The 17,610-nt window shown below is 35.6% G+C and overlaps 1 protein-coding gene across 2 annotated transcripts in view; it reads left to right on the forward strand.

Annotated features, from left to right (window-relative positions):
* Positions 1 to 13,703, forward strand: part of UBTD2 (ubiquitin domain containing 2) — a 64,019-nt gene extending 50,316 nt beyond the window's left edge. Inside the window, exons 3-4 of one of the 2 annotated variants that reach the window (XM_027841810.1) lie at positions 11,000 to 11,173; positions 13,225 to 13,703. In XM_027841810.1, coding sequence (XP_027697611.1) covers positions 11,000 to 11,173; positions 13,225 to 13,421 — 371 coding nt within the window. In that variant the 3' untranslated portion in view covers positions 13,422 to 13,703. Of the gene's footprint in view, positions 1 to 10,999; positions 11,667 to 13,224 lie in introns of those variants that run through there. The other variant, XM_027841809.1, reaches the window with a different exon arrangement.
* The last annotated feature ends 3,907 nt before the right edge of the window (positions 13,704 to 17,610 follow it).

A 17,610-nucleotide genomic window follows, 5' to 3' on the forward strand; every position in this document is an offset into this window, starting at 1 on the left:
TCTCTCTCTCTCTCTCTCTCTCTCTCTCTCTCTCTCTCTCTCTCCCCCTCTCTCCCCCCTCCTTCCCCCCCCTTTCCCTCTACCTGTCCCTCTCCCTTCCTTTCTTTCTTCCTTCCTTCCTTTTTTACTGTTAAACATGTGAGTTACTCTTAGTCAAACCTTTACTCTTCTTCCCCTGGGCTCCAGAGCTTCATCATTTCCTCCTGATAGGCTCTAGCTCTCAACCTTACCTTTCTGCAGAAACGTAATTCTTTAAGAATATCAGTGGTACCCTTCAGGGTGGTTGTAATGGCCTCTTGGTTTCTTCTTTCTTTACTTATCGTTGTTATAATTAGCAAACATTTATGCTACCAACTCTTTAATACTCGTGAACATCTTTTCCTTCTTGTAATCTTTTGTTTCTGTTTTGATAATTTTTTTACTCTATTCTCCTGCTTCCCTTTATTTTGTTCTTTTTCAGTCTTTTTTTCTCTACTTCTGCTCCTACCCAGTTTCTGCCTTGCATTTTATATAATGCTTTATAAATATCTAATTTTATCCTCACTATTATTGCTCCCATTTTACAGATGGGGAAATTGAGGCAGACTGCCATTAAATGGCCTGCTTGGCATCACACAGCTAGTGACTGTGTTGGTCTAAATTTGAACTTGGGCCTTCCAAGTCTAGAATTAGTGCTGTATTCACAGCTTCACATAGCCATCTCTATCTGTGGACATGCCCTGAGGGCTTAGTCCCAGGACCTTGACACTGGACTTTCCTCCTGGTGTGCTAACCTCAGGAACACCATTGGATCACATGGTTATAACTACAAGTCATGCATCTATTGCCTCAGATCTGACCTTGGCCTCTTTCTATACCTACTTTTTTTTGTTTTCTGTTATGTATGACTTGTTTCTTCAATTGTCTCTATTTCAGGTAATTTTTAGAATTAATTGTAAAGCAAAGCTAAATTACGGTCCTCAACTTTTAAAAATTATCAGTGATTCCTTCACTGTTCAGCAACCTTAAGCTGAAGATTCTTTTTTTTAATTTCAGTTGCTAATACCATACTTAATCTATCATCAAGCCCTTGCTAATTTTCCGAAGTCCTCTCATACGTATTTCTTTCCTTACTGATGCTGGTCAGCATCTTATCTGTAATGTATAATCTCAGAATTGGCAAGCGCCCTGAGAGGTTAAGTGACTTGTAAGTTGTCATACATTATGTGTCAGAGGTAAGGTTTAAAACTACATCTTTTTTTGCTCCTGTATCAGCCCTCTCTCCACTGGTCCATGTTGTCTCTTACAGAAAGCTGATAAAAATCTTAAAAATCCTGTTTCATTATATTGGGTAACTTAAAGTAGTTTGCTCTTATATCAAATCCAAATTCTTTAGCCTTACTCTTATGGCTCTCCACCATCTCATTTAATTTCTTGTTACTCCACAGCATAAATTTTTCATTCCATCCTACTAAAACTGCTTGCTGTCAGTTGTATATGAGTTGCTTACCTGTCTTCATGTCACTCACCATGCTTAGAATGTGCTTTTTTCCTTTTTTTGTCACTATATTCCCTTCCTTTTTCTAAAAGGCCATTCATAATTCACTTCCTCTAGGAATTCCAGCTAACTCTTAATTCCCTTGCTGTCTACCCTTGTAGTTTGTACTAGATTAGTTGCCACTTATTTATGTATCACTTTTCTAAAGTGTTCTTAAGATTTAGTGGACCTATGTTCTGTCAGCTCACCCAGTTTGTAAGCTTTTAGAAAGCAGGAATAATGTCTTACATCTGTTGAATCCTTTCACAATGCCTAGTACAATGTTCTGCACACAGTGGGTGCTTCATATTTACTGAATGTTATTGTGTAATGTTATAATTGCTTTGTTGAGTTGAGCATGAACAGGGAATCATTTTCTCATGCCCCTTGAATTCTCCTGGGGAGTTTGAAAGAGATGCCACTTTACTATTATGGTACTGAAGAGATTTGGAGACAGTAGAGGTAGACAGTAGAGGATTAGGATAGATAGATAAATAGATAGATAGATAGATAGATAAGGACTACATATTATGGCCCTAAAAGATTCTAAAGGGTAATATTCAACAATTGACTTGAAGAAACTATAGGAATTGGTTTGTCTTATACAGACCCTGGAAGGTACTTTATGGTTATAAATATTTGAGGGAGAAGGTAAACTACAGTCTTAAGATGAAATTTATGCATTTTTGTTTACCTATAATTCTCTAACTTTCCCTACTTTTAGTTACTTTAGATTTTAATCTGAAACAAATATTTGAAACCCAAATTATATTACAGCCAAATGATAGGGAATAGTAGAACTATAACTAGTAGAACCTAAAGTAACAAGTAATAAATAGTTCATTACTAAATTCCTAGCATTGGTAATACAGATATCTAAATATGAAGATTTTTGAGTAACAAAAATTCTCTAGTAGCTGACTTCTAGACTTAAGCTCTGCCTGTCCTGAAAAGTTACTTGAAGGTGAGAGAGTTGTAGTAATCATTTTGACAACTTCTCTATACCTGAAAGTTCCCATTCAAACTCTCTTGCTGCACTTTAGGCTTAAAAACCCAGGTCTGACATATAGGGCTACAAAGAAGAAGAGGCATAACTGACCTCTCATGGGTGAAGAAGTGTTTTAGAATCTGTAAAAGTACTTACTTGGTGGCAGAAACTGTTTGACTTTTGTATTTGTGTCCCCAGCAATTATCTTGGGGGTAAGCAATATAAATAAAAATTGATTGATTGAATGAAATGTGTTTAATGAACAAACAAGTGAATAACCCAAAGCTAAAGTGTCCATCTTAGGATACACAGTGGTTAGTACAGCATACACCTTCCCTTAAGAAACACTGATTTGATAATGAGCCAGGGATATCACTCATATATTTGCACATGCATATTGTCTGAAGAAAATATACAAAAGTAACTCCCCATGCATATGTTGCTAGCTAAGACTGAAAATCCATTTGACAGCAGTCACTGTGTAACACTGGTAATGTTAATCATTACAACCAAAAGTAGAAAATCAAATAAATGATTTAACTTTCTATTCAGTGATGAGAGAAATGATGACCTATGATCGCTAACATTTATATAACATTTTAGGATATGCAAAATACTTTTTAAATATTATCTCATTTATACTCACAACAATCCTAGGAAGTAGTTGCTGCTATTATTAGCCCCATTTTACAGATAAGGAAACTTAGAGATTAAGTGACTTGCCTACGGTCATTCAGAGCCTGCTTTGAACTCTGATCTTCCCGACTCTATGTCTGGCTATCTACTACGCCGCCTAGTTGCCAGAGGAGATTGGTTCAGCCTCTTCATTTTATAGGTAAGGCCCAAACTGGTGAAAAGACTTGATGGAGGTGATACAGCTTGTTAGTAGGAAAACTAGGATTAGAATTCAGATTTCCTGACCCTTGATCTGAGGAAACTGTAATGGAAGGTTCTGCCTCTGGCACGTACTGCCTATGTGATCCCAGGCAAGTCACTTAACCTCTAAACCCTAGTTTCCTTCTCTATAAAAATGAGAATAATATCTAGTTCAGAAGGTTATTATGGAGATTCAGTGAGATAATACTGTGACTTAAATAACACTTTAAAGTTTTCAAAATGCTTTACATGCATTAAGTTGATGCTTATGACCCATGACATCATTGAGGTATGTGCTTTCAGTCAATTTTTTGATATTGAATTTGCACTGATCTCTATGTACTCTTTTTCTTCTGTTCCACCTCTCCTTATAACCAGGAGTAAAATAGCTGGCTAGAGTTGCAGGTCCAGTGTGTGACCATAAAACAAAGAGCAACCATTGAGTCTTACAGGTGTCATCTATAAAATGAAGGGCCTATTCAAATTACCTCGATAATCCTTCTACCTTTTAATCTATGATCCAGTGTTCTCAGTTTATAAATAATATTATATGTACAAATAACCCTATGTAAGTTCATAGGAACAGAGAATAAATGTAACATATGTATTCCTGTTGTGTTGGGATCAATGTCTAATGATAATTTTGTGAAATAGATTCATTTCCATGGTGTCATAACCATGGATTAATAGGTCAGAAATATTGCAGCTTGAATAATGCTTCCAAACATATAGGATAGGTGAATGGAGAGGGGTGACCAGAGTGTAAAGCTTATGACATGATCTTTTTGCTGCTATCCTGACCCATTCAGTGAACCATCTGGAAAGGTTAGCTAAATCAGATTTAGCTCACAATATTGATTGGTGGCCTTTAGAGCTTGTTTGGACTCATTCTAATTCCATTTCACTTGTTGTATACCCTAATGGACTGAGTCAGTGTTATATAGTTGGTGGAGGGCCAGTATTTGAGTCAGAAAGGACCTGGGCTTAATTCCTGCCTTTTGACACAATACTGTCTGTATGATAATGGATGGGCCCAGGGGTATAATGGTAAATATTTTAACACCTGGCTCTCTTCAGGAACAAAATGTACACATGGCACATTTTTAAGCTAATCTTCATTATTAACATATATTCCATCACTTTCTTAAATGTAGACAATCAACAAAACAGTCCATGATTTGTATATTTGCTGATTTCTGTTGTATAAGTTCTTACATGGAAAATTTAACAATCTCCACAAATCAGTGTAAACTGGCTCCAGCATGTTGTTATTTAGTCTCATCTGACTCTTCATGACACCTTTTAGAGGTTTCTTGCCAAGGATACTGGAGTGATTTTTCATTTTCTTCTCTAGCTCATTTTACAGATGTGAAAACTGAGGCAAACAGGATTGTGACTTGCCCAGGTTCACATAACTAGTAAGTATCTGAAACTGAATTTGAACTTGGGTCTTCCCGACTGCAGGGCACTCTATCGCCAGTGCCACCTAGCTGCCTGGTTATCCCTGGACAACTCAGGCAATCTTTCAGTACCTTGAATCAGTTCTCTAAGACTAAACGTTAAATAAGTTGCTGATTTTCATTGGCTGATTTACATTGATAAAAGCATACATTAATAACTTTTGCTGTTTCTTTTCTAACCCTAAATAGTTAACTAAAGATAAGAGCCTCTTTATACTCAGTCTAACTCCAATTAATTTAGACCCTAACAGTGATTGCTTGGGGATCCTATAGCTCTTCAACTCTTAACACAGTAATTGTAGAAACGTATTTTATAGTTTATCTGTTTATTGGCCTCTCATTTCCATCTAAAAGTCTCTGATCTGCGCAGAGGAAATCTGCCTAAATATTTATTCTTAAAGACTGTGGTTTTATATAATAGTTTTAAGAACTAAACCACTTTTGACAGTCTGGTGTTCATGTTGAAGTCTGGGCAAGGTCCTGTCTCATCACAGTGAGTATCATTACATCAAAAAGCTCCTTAGAGCAAAATCATTTCCATTCCAAAAGGAAATGATCCTTAATAATAGTATGTTGTTGAGCTTTAACTTGAAGTTAGCAATTAATAATTCAGTAGAACAGTTTTTTTTTCCTGAGCTAGCTAGTCAGAAACCTAAATTTATTTACCTCATTTCCTCACGTACCCCCTACCTACCCCTTGCCATCCTGTTAACCTTGTCTGTTAATTAGCTTTAGGAGAAGCATCATTTTTCTAAGTGTTTTGTGATTAATACTCTTTTACACTGCATCAGGTAGAAGACAGCTGGGAATCTTCTCATCTCTAAGGATCAAAGAACATATAGGCCAGCTATCATAGAATTTTAAAGGTGGTTTCCTCTTCATCCTTAGAAGTCATCTAGTCTCCACCTTTTTCTTTGACATATGGGACAATTGAGAATTTGACTGATTTGCCCAAGGTTACACAGTGGCAGAGCTCAGACTGGAAACCCAGGTTTTCTTACTTTTAGTCCTGTGCTTTTTACACTTCTCTTTTAGTAGTGCAGGATATGTAAATACTTTAATTGTAAGTGTTGTGGCTGCTTAGGGTTGATTTTTAAAAATGTAGTTTTGGTTCTTACAATTTGGATACCCTTTTAAAATTGATTCTAACAATAAAATTGGGAGATTTGCATATGTAGTGTCCTTTCAGCTCCTGCACTGAACTTTTACATAAATATGAATTATTTCTGAAATATGACCTAAAATGATTTAGTAGGAAAAAAATTCAGAAGCTCAGATAAAACTATAGGTTGAGTTGCTTGCTGATTTGTGATCTCTTGCTTCTATGTAATCATGTACTTGGAATACCTTCTCATCTCTACCTGTTGAAATATATCTTTCCCTTCAGAGTTCAAGTCAGGAACCACTTCCCCATGAAGCCTCCCTGAATCTACCAGAGTAAACTTATTTTCTTCTCAGATATTGCTAGAGCATTTTGTATAGATATTTTCATTGTCCCTATCACGCTTTACCCCTTTTTATATTTCTGTGTATATGCATATATATTGTCTTGACTTCAGTAGATCCTCCAGCCCTTGAAAATAAGGACCATATTGTTGTTTTTCTTTGTATTCATAGAGTTGAGCACATTTTTTTGCAATTTTTTTTTTTGCAATTTGAATTACACATAATTTTTTTAACATTTGTTTTGTTAAATTTTGAGTTCCAAATTTTCTTCTTCCCTTCCCCCCTACTCTTTAAGAGGGCAAGAAATTTGATATAAATTATACATGTGCAGTCATGCAAAACATGTTTCCATTTAGCCTTGTTGCAAAAGAAAACAGACCAAAAAACCAAGGTAAATAGGGTTTAAAAAATGTGCTTCAGTCTGCATTCACACTCCCATCAGTTCTTTCTCTGGAGATGCATAACATTTTTCATCATAAGTCTTTTGGAATTGTCTTGGATCTTTGTATTGTTAAGTTGTTCAGAGTCGATCATTGTACAGTATTGCTGTCACTGTGTACAGTGTTCTTCTGGTTCTGCTAACTTTACTCTGCATCATTTCATCTAAGTCTTTCCAAGTCTTTTCTGAAATTATTGCATTCGTTTGTTATAGCACAATAGTATTCATTACAATCATATACCACAACTTGTTTAGCCATTCCCTAATTGATGGATATCCCCTCAATTTCCAAGTTTTTGCCACCACAAAATGAGCTGTTATAAATAGATCCTTCTCCCTGCCCCCCCCGCCCCCTTTTTTTATCTCTTTGAGATAACCACGTAGTAGAGAGACTGCTGGATAAAAAAGTATGCAGTTTTATAGCCCTTGGGGCATAGTTCCAAATTGCTCTCCAGAATGGTTGAACCCAGTTCACAACTCCACCAGTAGTGTGTTAGTGTCCCAATTTTCCCATATCCCCTCCAATATTTGTTATTTTCCTTTTTTTGTTATATTAGCCAATCTGATAGGTGTGAGGTGGTAGCTCAGCATTGTTTTAATTCGCATTTCTCTAACCAATAATTATTTAGAACATTTTTTCATCACTATAGATAGCTTTGATTTCTTCTTCTGAAAACAGCCTGTTCATATCTGTTGATCATTTATTGATTGTGGAATGACTTCTATTCTTATAAATTTGACTTAGTTCTCTAATTTAATATAATCAAAGTTATCCATTTTATATCTCATAATGCTATTTCTTGTTTGGTCATATGCTCTTCCCTTATCCATAGGTGGTAAACAGGTGATAAACTACTTCTTGCTGTTCTTATTTATGATATCACTCTTTACGTCTTAATTATGTATCCATTTTGACATTATCATGGTATATGATGTAAGATGTTGGTCTCTATACCTGGTTTCTGCCAAACTGCTTTCCAATTTTCCCAGCAATTTTTGTCAGATAGTGAGTTCTTATTCCAAAACCTTGAGTCTTTGAGTTTATCAAACTAGATTGCTGTAGTCATTACTACTGTGTATCGTGTACCTAATCTGTTCCACTGATCCACCACTCTATTACTTAGCCAGTATCAGATTGTTTTGATGATTACTGCTGCATAACAGTTTGAGATCTGGTACTGGTAGGCTGCTTTTCCTTTACATTTTTTTTCCCATGAATTCCCCTGATATTCTTGATCTTTTGTTCTTCCAGATGAATTTTGTTGTTGTTTTTTCTAAAAATAAATTTTTTGTAGTTTGATTGGTATGGCCCTGAATAAGTAAATTTTTTAGGTGGTATTGCCATTTTTATTATATTGACTTGGCCTACCCAAGAGCAGTTAATATTTTTCCAGTTGTTTAAATCTGACTTTCTTTGTGTGAAAAGTGTTTTATAATTGTGTTCATAGAATTACTGGGTTTGTCTTGGCAGGTAGATTCCTAAGTATTTTATATTACCTGCAGTTATTTTAAATGGAATCTCTCTTTTTATCTCTTCCTGCTGGACTTTGTTGGTGATATATATAGAAATGCTAATGATTTACGTTGTGTTTATTACATATCCTGCAACTTTGCTGAAGTTGTTAATTATTTCAGCTAGTTTTTAGTTGATTCTCTAGGATTCTTATACCATCGTATTTTCTGCAAAGAGTGATAGTTTTGTTTCCTCATTGCTTCTTCTAATTCCTTCAATTTCTTTTTCTTGTCTAATTGCCATAGCTGGCATTTATAGTACAATATTGAATTATAGTGTTGATAAGGACATCCTTATTCACCCTTTATCTTGTTAGAAAGTTTTCTACTGCGTGCCTGTTACAAAAAATGCTTGCTGATGGTTTTAGATAGATACTATTTATCATTTTAAGGAAACCTCCACTGATTCCTATGCTTTCTCACATTTTTAATAGGAGTGAGTGTTGCATTTTATCAAAAGCTTTTTCTGAATCCATTGAAATAATTATGATTTTTGTTCATTGTGTTATTGACTTATGGTCCATTATGCTTATAGTTTTCCTAATATTGAACCAGCTCTGCATTTCTGGTATAAATCCCACTTGATTATAGTTTACGATCTTTGTGATATATTGCTGTAATCTCCTAAAATTTTTGTATCAATATTCATTAGGGAAATTGGTCTGTAGTTTTCTTTCTTTGTTTTTGTTCTTCCTAACTTAGGTATCAGTACTACATTTGTGTCGTAAAAGGAGTTTGGGTAGGACTCCTTTACCTATTTTTCCAAATAGTTTATATAGTGTTGGAATGTGATTTAAATGTCTGGTAGAATTCACTTGTGAATCCATCTAGTCCTGGAGATTTTTTCTTAGGGTGTTCATTGATGATTTGTTCAGTTTTTTTTTTTTTCCTAAGGTAGGGTTATTTAAATACTCTGTCTTCTGTTAATCTTAGCAATTTATATTTTCGTAAATATTCATCCAGTTCACTTAGATTGTTAGATTTATTGGCATAAAATCAGACAAAAGAGCTCCTAATAATGCTTTAATATCATCTTCATCAGTGGTGAATCCACCCTTTCCATTTTTGATACTGGTAATTTGATTTTTTTTTTTTTTGAAATCCAGTTAACCAGTAGTTTGTCTATTTTATTGGTATTTTCATAAAACCAGTTTCTAGTTTTATTAATTAGTTCAATGATTTTCTTATTTTCAATTTTATTAATCTCTTCTTTGATTTTCAGGATTTCCAACTTGGTGTTTAATTGGGAATTTTTAATTTGTTCTTTTTCTAGTTTTTTTAGTTTCATGCCCAATTCATTGATCTGCTTTTTCTCAGAGCATTTTATTGATGTAAACATTTAGAGAGGTAAATTTTCCCTACTTTGGTTGCATCCCACAAATTTTGATGTGTTCTCTAATTGTTGTCATTCTTTTTAATGAAATCATTGTTTCTTTGATTTGTTCTTTGACTCACTCATTCTTTAGAATTAGATTATTTAGTTTCCAATTAATTTTTAATCTTTGTTTCCATAGCTCTTTATTGAATATAATTTTTATTGCATTATGTTCTAAAAAGGATGCATTTATTATTTCTGCTTCTCTACTTTTGATTTTAAGGCTTTTATTCCCTAATACATGTTAATTGTTTGTGAAGGTGCCATTTACGACTGAGAAAAAGGTATATTCCTTTCTATTTCCGTTCATTTTCTCCAGAGGTCTTTCATATCTGACTTTTCTAAAATTCTATTCATGTCTTTAACTTATTCTTTGTTTATTTTATGGTTAGATTTATCTAGTTCTAAGAGAAGAATGTTGAAGTCCTCTAGTAGTATAGTTTTACTATTTATTCCCTCTCGTAACTCATTTAACTTTTCCTTTAAGAATTTGGATGCTGTACCATTTGGTCCATATATGTTCAGTATTGATATTCATTGTCTATGATAACTTTTTAGCATAATATAGTTTCCTTGCTCATCTCTTTTAATTAGGTCTACTTCTGCTTTTGCTTTGTCTGAGATCAAGATTGCTACCACTGCTTTTTTTTTTTTTACCACAGTTGAAGCATTTTTTTTTTTAACCACAGTTGAAGCATCATAGATTCTGCTCTGCCCCCTTAGCTCTGTATGTATCTCTCTGTTTGAAGTGTGTTTCTTATAAACAACGTGTTGTTGGATTCTGGTTTTTAATCCATTCTGCTATCCACTTCCATTTTATGGGTGAGTTCATCCCATTCACAATCACTGTTATGATTACTATTTCCCTCCATTCTATTTTTCCCTGTTTATCCTTCTTTCTCTTTTTACCCTGTCCCTCCTCAAAAGTCTGTTTTGCTTCTGACTTTTGCCTTCTTTACTCTACCTTCCCTTCTGTCATTCCCTGTCCCTCCTCCTCCCCCTTTTGATTCCTTTTCCTTCCTACTTCCCTATAAGGTAAGATACATTTCAATACCCAACTCTATATGTGTATCATTCCCTCTTTAAGCCAGTTATGATGAGAATGAGGTTCAAGTGTTGCCTGCCACCACCAGCGCCCCCCACTCCCCAAGCACAGTGGCTTGAATATGGATGCTTAATGGATACTTTTAAATTGAATTGAAAACTAGATGATAATAATTAACCTTGCTGGTTTTTACTTATCATTGCTAATCAACTAGCAAGCTGACATCACAACTTTATATTGTATTGACTACAGAAGACACTAACAGGTGACTTGGAAATTTCCCAAAGTATATATCACAATGAATTAATTTAGATCACTGTTACTTTTTTCCTCCTTTTGAAGGTGCCCTTACGGAGTGTTATGATGAACTGGGAAACAGATATCAGCTTCCAGTCTATTGCTTGGCCCCACCAATCAACATGATAGAAGAAAAGAGTGACATAGAGACTCTGGATATTCCTGATCCACCACCGAATTCTGGATATGAATGTCAACTCCGTTTACGTCTTTCCACAGGCAAAGATCTCAAACTTTTGGCTCGTAGTACAGACACAGTGTACCACATGAAGAGGAGGTTGAATGCAGTGGAAGGGGTGGAGCCAACTAGTCAGCGCTGGTTCTTTTCAGGCAGGCCCCTCACTGACAAAATGAAACTGGAAGAATTGAAGATCCCAAAGGACTATGTAGTACAGGTTATTGTGAGCCAGCCTTTGCAAAATCCAACACCAGTTGAGAACTGAACTGGTCTTGTTGGCTGGTTTTCCCTTTTGGTTTTTCCTCCTTTATGGCGTGAAATTTATTTTCACTGCCCTTATTTGCCCATGAGTTCTGAGGAATGACCAATGAAAAATTCCATCTGTGATGGAGATCTACACAAAACATAAAACACAAAGAGCCAGCCTTTGAGACTCATATGATTGCCATTTCTAATACAAGAGTCAACAAATGAAATAACCATTTATTAAAAAAAAAAAAAAGAAACCCAACATAAATGGCTTTGTTTAAATGATTTGAACAATGAATAAAGCAGCCATCCATGAAGAACAGCACTTTTTGAATTCAGAATAAGTTTTTTTAAACAAACCAAATTAGGCTATTTCAAAAAATTCCTACTGCATAATTTGCCCCAAATGTAGCTTTTTTTGACAGCAACAGAAGTGCAGTATTTGTAATGTTTCTTTTCTGATTTTAACTGCTGTTATTCAAAACTCATTCATCAAGGGGAAAAAGTGGGAAAAATATTCCTAGCATTGTGTTTCAGCATTGCTGTCCCTTTTTTCATGTGTTTATGAAAATTTTTATGTTCATACCAACCAATTTTGGTACCTTTTATCAAGCTGGTGGTAGGCAGTCTTATGCTGTTACTGACTCTGGAGCACTAGGCAATAACTTAGTAAATACAGTAAAATCTCTTATATTATATTGTACTTGATTCACAGTTCTTTTGTCCTCCTGCCTCAGTGGTATCTGGAAATATCTCCTGAATTGTTGACCTCTGTTTCCACCTTTAGCCGCAGGAGGCCACTCCACTAATACCTTTGCTACTCCTCGCTGGGGTAGAAAAAAAAAATCATTAGTCATGGTAGCTTGTGCTTCAAATGCACAACTGCTTTGAAGTAAGTGTGTGCGTTCTCCCCTAGAGAACAATGTGAGGGGCATCTTTGTTGGGAAAGAGAATCAGAATAGGGCTACACCAGCCATTCTCTTGCATACCCTGACCTAGACTCCATTTCAGGGCTGCATGGGCTACATGGGAACAGTGAAACCGAATGTCCTCACAGGAGGATGGAATGATTCTCCCTTTTCCCTCTGCCTTGCATGAAGAATGTCAGGACTGCCCATTTCACCTGTGCCTAGGAGGAGATTGTGCCTATTTTTCATTCTAGTCATCAGATAATAGCTCACATTTCTATAGTGCTTAACAATTTACAAAGCACTTTCCTTATTTTAACTGCTCAGTGTGAAAGATTTCCTGACATTTAAACACCAGCACTAAAAACAGTTCAATGATGCATTGCTTCATATGCTAGACATAGCATGCTTTTCTTGAATACTTCCTAATTCAGTTTGTTATTTCTAGTTATGCTGGATGGTAATTTTTCTCCATCGTACTTTCTTGGATAATGTATATATAAGGAAATACCTGGGAAATGAGAGTGAGGGACCAAAAAAAGCTTTTTGGTTCACTTGGTTTGTGAAGTGTATTCTGGCCTCAGTTCAAGCTGCCAGAGATTGAGATTGTGGGCTTACTGATTCTGTAAATGGAAGGGAGCTGATACATACTGTTAGCCAGCATCCCATGTTATTTCAATTCTGCATCCCTCAAAAAGAAGAATAGAGGAAGGAAAATCCTTTCACTGGAGACAAAAAGAAGGTCAAAACTTCAAACAATTCAAATAATAAGCTTTATTAACTTTAACAACAAAATGGAAATTAATTTTAAATGGCCTGAAAGTAGCGTTAAAATAATAGGATGACTAGACAGGAGGTATCTATAACTTATTTTTAATATGTTTCTTAAAAAAGATGAGCTAATTTCAGATCTCTCTTTTGTTTAATTGCCTTAGGATTGTGGCTGCAGCTTTCTCAGGTCTGCTCAAAGCCTGGAATTCAAGAGAAGTTTGAAGCATTAATTTCAAGAGTAATTGTTAGGCACTGGGGAATGGAGCTCAGCATTGTGTTACTTTGGTTAACACTCCTGCAATTAAAGAATTGCATCTTGTTTGCTCATTTGCATGTCACAGGGAACTTCAGTATCCCTTAGTCTTCGTGGTTGGAAGAAAGAAGTTCAGATGTATTGCACTTCAATTCATTTTTTTTAAGCCATTCATGGCAGTAGGTAAAAGTTCATTTTTCTCTTGAGGGATTGCAAGTTCTCTTGTGGATTTTGTTTTGTTTTAAATGAATTTATATGTTAAATCACAGTTCTTTTGGTATGATTAAAACAACTAACCTGGCTGAGGAAATTATGGTGCTGTTTAATTGTAAATAGACTATTCTAAGATTGGATCAAGACTTGATGTATATAACTTGAGCATGTAGGGTTTTTGTACTTTTTAAAATGTCCTCCTGTTTGTCTTGGCAGGTAGCTAAGAGCTCTTAATAAGTTTTTTGTCATGGTTTTTTTAAAAAATTATTTAAGGGTGATCTGCCTCTTTCCAATGAGAAGTATAAAGTTTTTCTCTTTTAAAGTCTTAGTTCAATAACTAATAAGTTCTTTATCAGAATTAGGTTCTTCAGACCAATTCAGACATGGTCATTTGTAGTTTTATATCATCTCCTGTGTTTAAGTCTGTAACTTGTCTGTCTTGGTCACATTTTTCAAATACATCATTTTTGTTTTGAACATGATACTTTAAATGAAATTAATTTTTGAAATTTTATCCTGCTGATAGGCAGCAAGGCACAATGGTTAAAGATTTGACCATGGAGTCATCAAGACCTAGGTTTGAGTCTCTGATACATGCAGCCAGCCCTGCCTTGGGAAACTCTATGAGACTGGCATTAGTAGAGAGAGTTTCTTCACTCGAAGTTCTTGAACCGATGAAATTATAGTTTCAGTCCAAAAAAATCCCTTGAATTTTTCTTATGTTGGACCAGAGATTGAATTGAAATTTAAAATCCTTTCTCTCCCTGCCAAAGAACTTGCTAAGAATTTTGCAAAATTCATAAATATTGCAAAATTTCAAGTAAAACCTTCAGAAATGATCCATTTTTGGTAATAGCAAAATTAATAGCTGTTCAGCCATTCCCACCAGCTGTAGGTACTATTTGTGTAATATTTGCACTGACAGATATAAGGAAGACAACCTATCTCCCTTACACTAGCTGTTCTCTAGTTTTACATCACTTTTGCATTTTCTCATATAGATCAGAACTGTGTAGATCACTCAACAACAGTAGCTGAGGGCAGGATAATATAATAGAATTGGAGTCAAGAAGAACTGGACTTGAAATCTGGTTCTGCCTTTTATTACTTGTTTGGCCTGGGGCAAATCACTAACTTTCTGGGCCTTAGTTTTCTCATCTCTAAGTTGAGGAAACAGTTTAGATGATCTTTCAAGTCTTTGGTTTCTAAACTTATGATCTTGTGATATAAGGAATCTTAAACGAGTGGGTGCCTCTTTCTGGTTTGCAAGGTTTTGCTGAAATAGGGATTAAAATGTAAATAAGGTATTTTAGGACCTTAAACATGTCTGCTCGTATTCTTTAAATACCTCCTTGAAATAGTAATACCCAATTTCTATTGTAACTTCTGAATCCCTTGAGCCTCTGGTTCTCTGAGCTTTGCAGAGATTGCATGAGTAGTAGTTTTGATTCTTTTCCTAGGGTAGAGGCTCATTTCAACCCAGTATGGAAAGTGGAACTATCTAAAAGTGGAATGGCTTGCCTTGGGAAGTAGTGAGAGACTGAATGACCTCTTATTGGAAATATGCATAGAGTAGGATTTCTGCTCAGGTACAAGTTGGACTAGATATGGGTTGCAACCACAGTTTAAGAAGCAAGGAAGGGGTAGCAAGTGGAAAAAGTTTAAGAAGCTCTGGACTAGATGATGTCTGAGGTTCCTTCTGGCTCTTAAGTTTTAAGTATGTAACAAAAATTTTAACATACATAGCTAAGTGTGTCTAGTCTCCAGGTGGTAATAGTTCATCAACATATATTAATATTTCAAAGACCAGTTTCAGTGGTGTGGGAATTCTCTTGAAATCAACTGATTATAACTTGTCTATAGTGTAAAGAGTTGTCTGAGGTTGGAAGGTAAACAACTCACCGATATTCATACACTGAGGTGTCAGAGATGGGCTGTAAACCCCACCTAACCTATATCTACTATATCTACTTTATCCTACCCTTTACCTACTAAACCACCAGATGCATACATCTCTAAAAGTGTGTGAGCACTAAGAGGACAGTGAAACAGAAGTTGGTTTTACTCTGGTATGTATCGTTCCCAAACCCTTTCCCTCATAACCAGCAACAAAAGCTGAGTTTGAATAAAATTTTCAGTAATTAATTGAAGAGTACAGGGGATTGAGTGGGAAGTTGTACTTTTCCTTTTTGCTGAGTCCCTAGGTGGGTAACTCTCCTCTACAACCTTATCTTCTATTCTTCTACTCTAGGAAATGATAAATCCCTGCTTTCTTGGGCTTAGGCATTTTAGGTACATACAAGTTTTTCAAACTGTATGGTCTTTGTGCACAGGAACAATCGATTTTGGCCCTAATTATTGACCACATATTCTTGATGGCTATAATAATAGTTAACATTTAATATAATGCTTTAAGTCTAGAAGATCACTTTACATACATTATCTCATTTGATCCTCACAACCACCCTGTGAGTTAGGTGCTGTTATTATCCTTATTTTACGTATGAATAAACTGAGGCTAAGAGACTAAGTGATTTGCTCAAGGTCACGTGATTATAAGTGTCTGGGGCAGGATTGAAATTCTGTTACTCTTGACTCTCAAGTCCAGTATTCTGTAGATCCACTGTGCCTCCTACCTATGAAACCTAACGTTTGACTGTTTCAGTGAAGCTAGCTTGGTGGTGGACTATGTGTCTGTTGTGTGAGGATGAGGTTGGCTAAATTCAGAGAGGGTCATTGCCAGATTGACCACAGAGCAATAAATTTTTGGGTATAATAACTTTCAAAGATCATCTACTAAGTCTTGGGGGTATGGGATAGAGGTTGTAATTTGTAGAGTAAATACTCATACTAATAATATTGAAGAGCCTGCAAATAATGAAATATATAGTTCCTAGTTATAATATAGAAAATCACCATCTTACAGAAATACTTTAAGTTCCTTTTTATGTATATTGCTGGGCTAGGCACTAAACTGACCTTAAATATAATCTGAAGGATTAGCCAACTGCCCTTCTGAAGTGTGGAGAGTAGGACTGAAGAATATTCTTAGATATCTTTCAAATACTTAAGGTTTTCATAATGTAGCTAAGAAAAAACTTCAAGAAAAGCTAAGTGGTAAATTAAGTTGGATGATTTTTCACTAAAGGAATTTCAGACCCAGTTCACATTGCTGGTATAGGCTAATTTGGCTTTTTAAAGATGAGTTTCAGTTCTACATCTGTTGCGAACCCAGTGCATAGAAAAGTGGACTTAACCACTTAGCTAAGGAGCTTTGGCAGGCTTAAAAGAGGAGCCTCTTATAGATAGCAGTATATTCTCAAAGCCTTTCCTAGTCAACACTATTTCCAAACAGGAAAGAAATTGCCTGCTAATTCTAGAAAAGAACGGAAATTTTTGTAGGTTTTCATTTTTTGCCAAAATAAAAACCAGGAATCATTTGCTCACCTTTCTTCCTTGTGACATTCTGAAAAGATACTCTGTCTGAAATGTGGTAAGTACTAGTCACTTTGTAATAGGTACTGTAGTTAAACCTCAAGTCACTTCACCTTTATGAGCTCTGGAGGACAGTGATTATGAGCCCTACCCAGGCCACTGGAGAGAAAAGTATCCTTGAAATTTTCTTATGCTAGCCTCATCTTCCACAACTATGCTTAGGTGATAGGGAAGATCTGTAGATGGGGCAGCCATAGAATGAAGATTGAAATACCCTGATGAAGGTAGGCTTATCTTATGACTTTTGTGAAAGCTCTCTTGAGAACTATGGCAGGCCAGTTCTCTTACTTGGATAGCTGCCCTTCTCCAGTGATGACACTCTGTCCACTTATGCATCATAAGTAACATTTGGTTATAGCACTACTACCAGATATGTGACAGTCATTTCTTTCCCATATTGGGGCATTAGCAGCAGTGCTGAATTTGATATCAGAGGACCTGAGTTTAAATCATTTCACTTCCCTGGGATTCATTTTTCTCATCTGTAATGTAAAGAGGTGAGACGAGATGACCTCTATGGTCTAGTTCTAAATATGTGATCCTATAAGCTGAATAAGACATTCAACAGCCTAGAAGAACCCAGCTCTTG

This window comes from Vombatus ursinus, unplaced genomic scaffold, assembly GCF_900497805.2.
Source record: "Vombatus ursinus unplaced genomic scaffold, bare-nosed wombat genome assembly UNPS02014863.1, whole genome shotgun sequence".
NCBI lineage: Eukaryota > Metazoa > Chordata > Mammalia > Diprotodontia > Vombatidae > Vombatus > Vombatus ursinus.